At 38.4% G+C, this 9,066-nt stretch overlaps 1 protein-coding gene across 5 annotated transcripts in view; it reads right to left on the bottom strand.

Moving 5' to 3' along the window:
• Nucleotides 1-9,066, bottom strand: part of KCNQ5 (potassium voltage-gated channel subfamily Q member 5) — a 539,817-nt gene that overhangs the window by 73,400 nt on the left and 457,351 nt on the right. For all 5 annotated transcript variants that reach the window (XM_040473946.1, XM_040473947.1, XM_040473948.1 and 2 more), the window contains exon 8: nucleotides 1,928-2,022. In XM_040473946.1, the coding sequence (XP_040329880.1) occupies nucleotides 1,928-2,022 (95 nt within the window). The remainder of the gene's footprint in view (nucleotides 1-1,927; nucleotides 2,023-9,066) is intronic.

Raw genomic sequence — 9,066 nt, 5'->3', positions numbered from 1 at the left:
CCCCCCCCCCCCCCCCCCCCCCCCCCCATTTAAAATGGAAGATATCAGAGGAAACAGAGAAATTATGTGAGTAAAATAATAGCTTATGCATTGGGAGAATGTGACTCATTATTAATTTTTTTCTAGGTTTCAGAATGACCTTAATCCAAAAACTTGCGAAACTAGAAAGCCAAATTATCACATGATAAGAGACCACTCTCTTCTGTCACTTGAGAACCTTCTTTTGTTTTTTTCTACTAGCCTTCCTCTTACAAATTAACCCAGACAACTTCATGAGTACAAGACATGCAATTTCTATACAATTCCCATTTCTGATTCATACCCCCAAGTACTAGATGGCATGAGTTATGTCCCTTTTTTGTTTTTAATACCACAACTTTGAAAGAGTCTTATACTCAACAGAGGAAATTCAACTAAATTTCAAGATCTATGCGAAAAGACAATTCTCATCCATGCGTTCATTCAACACTATCCATGCTTCTATCCTTGCTAAGGTTCCATCTCTTCTAAAGACTAGGGTTCTGTGAGTATCTGTCACAAGTGCTGACAAAGTTTTGACTCCAACTTCTAGGAGACATGTCCTATCGGAGCTTAGAGGTTATCTTGCTCACCTTTAGTCCTTCACTTGGTAGATGGGAAAACTGAGGCCCAAGGAAGATTAGGGAAGCAATGTAACGGATCCTGACAGTGACACATCTATAGCTTCTCAACAGCATGCACTCTGAAGCATCACAAATCTCCTTCGAGACTGAAATTCCAGGCAACAAGTCATGGAGGTTTCCCCAGATGATTCCTCTTCCACATCAAGTAAGAAGGAGGTTTTTCTGACTGAATCACAGTAGTTAGATGCCTTGAACCCTTTTCAGCGACTAGGATTAAGGTTTTGTTGGACTAGGAAGGGAAACATCAAGTGCTCTAAAATACTAAGTCAGATAAGCACTTTGATAACTTTTGAACAATGTGAGGAATGGACTGTTGTAATCAAGCTGGGTGACACACAGAAAGCCTTTCCCTTGACTTGGTTGCTTTGCTTGTTTCACTGATTTCTTTAATTAGATGGTGATTATGATTTAGTATGTTCTGCTAGTTGAACTGGAGTCTAGGATTTCAGGACCAAGGACTTTTTTTTTTTTAATTAAAGATCACTGTGGTAGCCATTATGGCCATTCATAATTTTTCTGGTTCTCCTCTCTTTTTCAGGCACATAGTATGATTGCACTTTCCCATCCTCTTTGAGTTGAAGCATGGTCAGGTGATTTGTCTTGACCAATGGAATGTGAATGAAAGCCATATTACTTTCAAATTTTGAATGCTTATTTCAACTTTTAATTTGATTGGTCCCATGGCTTCACTGTAGGTTATAATCCTATTAGGACTCCAGCTCTTCTTTTGCTACTGATACTAGTTTGATCAGCAAGTGAAAGCTCAAGGACCATCCTGTCAGGAGATCCAGATGAGAGAGGGCTTTGAGGGACTTCATGCAAACATACATTGCTCTCAAAGTGTTCCCTGCTTGGGGTCAGGTATTGGATGGAGTTTAAACAGTCATTGTTTTTAAGGAGCCCTAGTGCTTACCTTTAGAATTTTGGTGGGTTTTATGAAATGATTTATTAGAAAATAAACATGTAATAATAGAAATAAATCTCTATAAAAATTTGGATTCCTTTAATCTTTAAGCTCAGTCTATGAATGGTGAGGAATGATCCTGAGTCCATTTAGTTTTGTGCCTGAGTTGCTGCTGAACAGGGCTGAATTTCTCAAAGAGCAGCAGAGAATAAGACAAGCCAAAAGTCAACACGTGTGTGTGTGCATGTGTGCGCATGCATACATGGGTATACGCGCAAGTGCGTGTGCGTGCGTGTGTATGATTTATTTTGCAAACTTGAGGAAGCTTGATGACAGCATCAGCTGTCACACTGATACCTACTTGGTGGGGCTGCAGGTGTGCAAGGCCTTCAAGTGTGGCTTCCAGGTTGCAATGGAAACAGATTTCTCATCAGCTGCATAACTACGCCAAACGCACTGCATGTGGCATACATGAGGACATAAAAAACAAAAACAAAAGAGAGGAGAAAACAGAATAACATGAAAAGGGAGATTATTAAGTTACTATGTCTTAAGAATCTTTTCCTTGTCATACTTGGCCCTGATAAATGCCCAAAGGGTGAAAAAGACTACCTTGGCATATTCTTTCACATTAGTAGAATTGTTTGTCCAAACAACTCACACCAAACAAAAAAAATACCAAGGGGTGCCTGGGTGGCTCAGTTGGTTAAGCATCTGACTCTTGATTTCAGCTCATGTCATTATCTTGCGGTTCATGGGATCAAGCCCCAAGTCGGGCTCTGTGCTGACAAAGTGGAGCCTGCTTGGGGTTCTCTGTCTCCCTTTCTCTCTGCCCTTCCCCCACTTGCTCACGCTCCCTCTCAAAAAAAGAATAAAAATTAAAAAAAAGAAAGAGCCCAGCAATTACTTAACAACATTGTTTCAGAAGTAAAAAAAAAAAAAAAAAAAAAGAATAAAAGTACCAAAAAGTAAAACATGAAGCAATTTTTGAATTGGCTAGGAAGAGATATGACTTATTTGAGGTAAATTATCTGAGCATGAACATGCCTTCCGGGAACCAACTGTACATCTGTAATCACTATTTGATAAGATAGTGGCAAAGGACTACTGAAAACCCACAATGCAACTAGTAAACTAACTAGTAAATTAATGACCACCAGAGTCATTAATGTACGTGAATTAGTGTAATTCCATGATGAACTGTGTAATATTCCTAATGCTAAAAATGGAGACAGTGGTAATAAAATGCAGGGCTAAAACAAGATAGGGAAATGTATTCTCTAGGAATATAATTGGAAAGTTAAAAATTAATGTCATGGTTGGGGTGCCTGGGTGGCTCAGTCGGTTAAGTCAACTTCAACTCAGGTCATGATCTCGCTGTTTGTGAGTTTCAGCCTCCCGGACTCTGTGCTGACAGCTCAGAACCTGGAGCCTGCTTAGGATTCCGTGTCTCATTTCCAAAGGCATGGGAATTAAAAGCAAAAATGAACTATTGGGACCTCATCAAGATAAAAAGCTTCTGCACTGCAAAGAAAACAATCAACAGAACTAAAAGGCAACCAACAGAATGGGAAAAGATATTTGCAAATGACATATCAGACAAAGGTCTAGTATCCAACATCTATAAAGAATTTACCAAACTCCACACCTGAAAAACAAATAATCCAGTGAAGAAATGGGCAGAAGACATGAATAGACACTTCTCTAAAGAAGACCTCCAGATGGCCAACAGGCACATGAAAAGATGCTCAACGTCACTCCTCATCAGGGAAATACAAATCAAAACCACACTGAGATATCACCTCATGCCAGTCAGAGTGGCTAAAATGAACAAATTGGGAGACTATAGGTCCTGGAGAGGATGTGGAGAAACGGGAACCCTCTTGCACTGTTGGTGTGAAGGCAAACTGGTGCAGCCGCTCTGGAAAATAGTATGGAAGTTCCTCAAAAAATTAAAAATAGATCTACCCTATGACCCAGCAATAGCACTGCTAGGAATTTACCCAAGGGATACGGGAGTGCTGATGCATAGGGGCACTTGTACCCCAATGTTTATAGCAGCACTTTCAACAATAGCCAAATTATGGAAAGAGCCTAAATATCCATCAACTGATGAATGAATAAAGAAATTGTGGTTTATATACACAATGGAATACTACTTGGCAATGAGAAAAAATGAAATATGGCTTTTTGTAGAACGTGGATGGAACTGGAGCGTGTTATGCTAAGTGAAATAAGCCATACAGAGAAAGACGGATACCATATGTTTTCACTCCTATGTGGATCCTGAGAAACTTAACAGAAGACCATGGGGGAGGGGAAGGAAAAAAAAAAGTTAGAGGGGGAGGGAGCCAAACCATAAGAGACTCTTAAAAACTGAGAACAAACTGAGGGTTGATGGGGGGTGGGAGGGAGGGGAGAGTGGGTGATGGGCATTGAGGAGGGCACCTGTTGGGATGAGCACTGGGTGTTGCATGGAAACCAATTTGACAATAAATTTCATATTAAAAAAAAAAAAGGATTCTGTGTCTCTCCCTCTCTCTGCCCCTCCCCCGCTTGTGCTCTGTCTCTCTCTCTCTCTCTCTCTCAAGAATAAACATTAAAATTTTTTTTTAATTAAAAAAAATTAATGTCATAGTCTAAGATTATGTTTATGGCTTTTTGATGTAAAACATAAGCTCTCTTTACTTTATACATAATTACACCTGATACATACAATACAATGTATTTTCATGTAGTCTTCACACTCAGAGTATGGATTAAGACTCTTATTTTGTGTAAGAGAAAATAAAGGCTCAGATAAATTAAGTGGTTGCTAGAGTTGAGACATTATCTCAGATTGCCTGGCTCTTGGTCTTAGAATCCCTCTATTGTCCTTTGCTTACTACTTGCTGACTATTGCTGGAAAAGTTTTCCTTTAAACTGTCCATTTGAGAGATTGCTTGAACGTACTTTCCATATAGATTTAAGTGATTTTTTTCCTTTTTAATAAGTCTGCAAACATTTATTAAAAAAAAATTTAAGTTTATTCATTTTGAGAGAGAGAGAGACAGAGAGAGGGAGAGAGAGAGAATCCCAATGAGGGGATGAGGGGGTCAAACTCTCAAACCATAAGATCATGACCTGAACCAAAACCAAGAGTCCGATGCTTAACTGACTGAGCCATTCAGGTGCCCCAGTCTGCAAACATTTCTAATGACCAAGTGATTACTCCAATATCCCAAGAGAAAAGTTTTTTTTATTACAATTCATAAATCAAAGCATTCTACTTTATTGGGCCGATTCATTTAAATGGGTCCTATCCCTGCTAAATAACTATCATTCATGATTTTGAAACTTATAAGGAAGAGAACAGTGATCAATGATCACTGATCATTTGATCAATAGTCAAAACTTACAATGAAGAGAATATCATTAAATAAATGTGTATGTACTATAGTGTTCAAAACTGCACTGCTCTCTTAATAAACTGAAGCTGGAAATGTTCAAACTCCTACTAACAGTAGAATTAAAGAGGTAAGTTGTGGTACATTAACATAATGGAATGGTACACTATTACAACAGTAACAGCACACTGGAACTATGCTCGATGATGGACAAGCTTCATATGAATAATGTTGAGTGAAAGAAACAAGACACAGAAGGGTACATGTTGTGTAATTCCATTTCCATAAAGTACAAGCAACAGGAAAAACTAAGCTATGCTGTTAGAACACCAGCACAGTGAGGGACAGTGATTGAGAAAAGGTATATAGGAGGTACTGTTTAGGTTCTATTTCTTTATCTGGGTACTGTTTACACAGCAGTGCTCAGTTCTCTTTAGATATGTGCTCTATTCTGTATTCACATTGTACTTCAATAAAATGTTCAAGAAGTGATATAAAAAACTAGAAAAATATATAGTAAGACCTGAGGGTATATATATTTTTAAATATTATTAAGGAAGGTTTAAATAATTGAAGCAGGGTTTCTTGCCTGGAGCCTTGCTTACATGGCTCATGTTGATTTATCCTACAGATCTGTGAAAACTTCTGCTAAATATCTTGGTATCTTAAAGAGTAAAACAATTACTGTTTCATCTTGAAATGGTAGTTTTTGCAAATATTGTACAAACATAATTTACAGAGTGACCTCGAGTAACCAATGAAAACACATGGGTTTATTACTGCAGCTTCTTTTTTTTTTTTAGTTTATTTATTTATTTTGAGAGAGAGAGAGAGAGAGAGAGAGAGAGAGAGAGAGAGGGTGCGTGTGTGTGTGTGTGTGCCCATGAGCAGTGGTAGGACAGACAGAGAGGGAGAGAGAGAATCCCAAGCAGGCTCCACACTATCAGCACAGAGCCCCATGAGGGACTTGATCTCACAACTGTGAGATCATGACCGTGAGATCATGACCTGAGCTGAAATCAAGATTTGGACACTTATCTGACTGAGTCATTCAGGTGCTCTTATTATTGCAGCTTCTCATGTAGTGAGGCCCAGAGAACTTCCAATGCTTTGAGAGCATATATGGCTGGTTTAATTTAACAATTTTCATAGAAAGCATCATATATATGTGAATTCAGATGCTTTGAAAGCATGACCCATGTAGAACTAGAAGCACACAGCAAGTCTGTGCATTATTAGATACCAGTGACAAAAATCCCAAACAATATAACAAAAAGTGGAACTAAGGAATTACCTGCCAATGTTATAAAGAACTGGGGGCAAGAGAAGCCTCTTTTAGAAAATTGAATATTTTCTTAAAAATGAGACCTGGTTTCTTGCTCTTTTTCTATCACATTGATCTCAATAGCTAAGCTCTTATTCCTTTCATTACTCTTCTCCCAGAAATGTCTTGTAAATGGGAGGTACAGAAGGAGCAAGTGGCATCTATAATGGGGCTGATATTAGGTAACAGTCAAGATAGAAGTGGAAAGTGTAACTCCATTAGTCTTATACTCTTAATAACTTTGTCTTGTCCTTAGCTCCGTCTCTCTCTCTCTCAGATAATTGGCTTCAAGTACCTGAACCTCAAGGCCACAACTACATGTTCAAGTAGCTGATGTTTCTGTATTTACAGTCAAAATCACATAGTGGTTGACATGAGAAAAATAATGCCCCAGAGGGATATGATGTACATGGCATATATAATCCAAAGGATAAGCGAACAAAAACCAAAATGAAAGTCAAATTTACCATTTATCAGGTGACCCTGGTGCTTTAGGCAGCCAAAAATTTCAGATTTTGGTCTATAATTGTAAGTATAATATCGGTATAATTAAGTTTTTAGGGAGTATTTAGTTTGTATTGTCTGGAGTTTAACAGCTATGGCACATTTGACCCTTTCTGGAAATTTTAGTTTCAGGTCACCTCCCAAAGGTATAATTAACATGGATCTGATTATTTCCAAGGTACAGAATTTAAGAGGTCAGAGAACTAAAAGATTTAGGATGAAAACAAGCAATTCCTTTCTCCACTTTGCTTCTGATTAATTTTTAAAAAATGTTTATTTATTTATTTTGAGAGAGAGAGAGTGTGTGTGCATGAGCAGGGGAGGGACAGAGAGAGAGAGGGAGAGAGAAAAATCTCAAGCAGTCTCCATGCTGTCAGCACAGAGCCCAAGGCAGGGCTCCATCTCAGGAACCATGAGATCATGACCTGAGCTGAAATCATGAGTGGGATGCTTGAGCCACCCCGGTGCCTAACTTCTTGAATAAGGATAAATGGTAGATAAAGTTTTGAGATCTTGCATGTCTAAGAATGTCTTTATGCTACTTTCACACTCCATGAATAGTTTGGCTGAGTGCAGAATTTTAGGTTGGAGATAATTTTCTTCCATAATTGTGAAAGTACCGTTATGTAGTCTTTTTTTCTTTAATTTTTTTAATGTTTATTTATTTTTGGAGAGAGAGAGACAGTGCGAGCGGGAGAGGGGCAGAGAGAGAGGGAGACACAGAATCTGAAGCAGGCTCCGGTCTCTGAGCTGTCAGCATAGCGCCTGACGTGGGGTTTGAACTCCTGAATGGCAAGATCATGACCCGAGCAGAAGTCTGATGCTCCACTGACTGAGCCACCCAGGCAACCCCAAGGATCCCCTTTTTTGCAAGTATTGTTTTGTTTGAAGTGCCAGGCACTTGGTAGCCCTTCTCCTGTGACCACCAGTTCTGGAGAATCATAACGTAACATGACTTTGATAAAATTCTTCCCTTACAGTTTCCCTGTATTCTTTTTGAGGCACTCCTGTTAGTTGGAGATTTGATTTCCTGGTAAGGTCACCTACCTTTCCTATTTTTTGGTTTCATTTTCTCTGTCTTTTCCTTCTAATTTCTGGGAAGTTTTCACAATTTTAGTGACCTTCTGTTTTCTTTTTTTTCCTGCTGTCACATTTTTCACTTCTAGGAAATTTTTTTTTTCAGTTTGTTCTTTTTTATGACTAAAGCACTAAAAAAAGATTATGTAATCTCTGTATAAGACTTGAGTGTATTAACTGGTGGCCTTACTTTTTTTTTTTTTGGTGGGGGGCATAGCAGTATCTATGGGAAATAAGCCTGTCTGCCAGCATCCACTTCACAAACTTTCACTTAATTCCCCTGTTTCCGTTCCAGTAAACATCTTGGCTCCACCTTGAGCTGGTCCAGTCTCTCTTGATGTGAACTCTCTAACACGGCACTTTTGAAGTATCTTTAAATGCTAGCCCCAAGCTTTCAGGCATACATAAATGAGGATGCAACTGCTGCTATTTGATTATGATTCAGACCCCAGGGACTGAGTTTCAACTCTTCCTAGAGTTGGCCTGGAGATCAAGTGACATCATGTATTAGAAACACTCTACAAACTGAAAAACACTTTGCTAGTCTTGGGTATTATTAATAAAAGTTATGACATTTGGGCAAGTATTCAAGCTGCTTTCTTTTCCCAGACTGCTCCACTTGAAATGAAAAGTTAATTTAAATGAATCATGCAAAGACATTGACACAGCTAAATTTGCTGAAAGCTGCTGGGCTTTTAAACTTTTCTCTAAAACCCAGAAAGGCTGGTTAATTTAATTGTCTCACCAACCAAATGACAAAGCAATTTGGGCATCTCAGTGCCCTTTTATTTTTTTTAATTTTTTTTTAATTGAGGCATAACTGACATATAACATTAGTTTCAGGTGTACAGCCTAATGATTTGATATTTGTATGTATGTGAAATGATCGCCACAATGAGTTTAGTCTCCCTTCAATGTCCTTTTAGAAAGATAGCAGCTCTGGCTTAAAACAAATGACATCACTCTTGGTCTTGACGCTTTGTGTGTTCAGCAAACCAAGGCAGGTTTATTGGGTGAGAAAATAAATGGATCAGCAAATGAAGATTGCTATTCAATCTAGTGTATTCTTAAAAATAAATTTCTGCAATATATAATCAAAGCTTAAAGCCCTGAATTCGGGCTAAGGGTCACAGCAAGGAAGAACAATGAATACCTTTAACAATTATATTATTATTCCTATGTCTCATAAAAAATCAATTGCATTTGGAT

The sequence above is a fragment of the Herpailurus yagouaroundi genome, unplaced genomic scaffold (assembly GCF_014898765.1).
Source record: "Herpailurus yagouaroundi ecotype Mexico unplaced genomic scaffold, PumYag 139, whole genome shotgun sequence".
Taxonomy (NCBI): domain Eukaryota; kingdom Metazoa; phylum Chordata; class Mammalia; order Carnivora; family Felidae; genus Herpailurus; species Herpailurus yagouaroundi.
The sequence above is the reverse complement of the archived record's forward strand: the minus strand, read 5'-3'. Positions and strand labels throughout refer to the sequence as shown.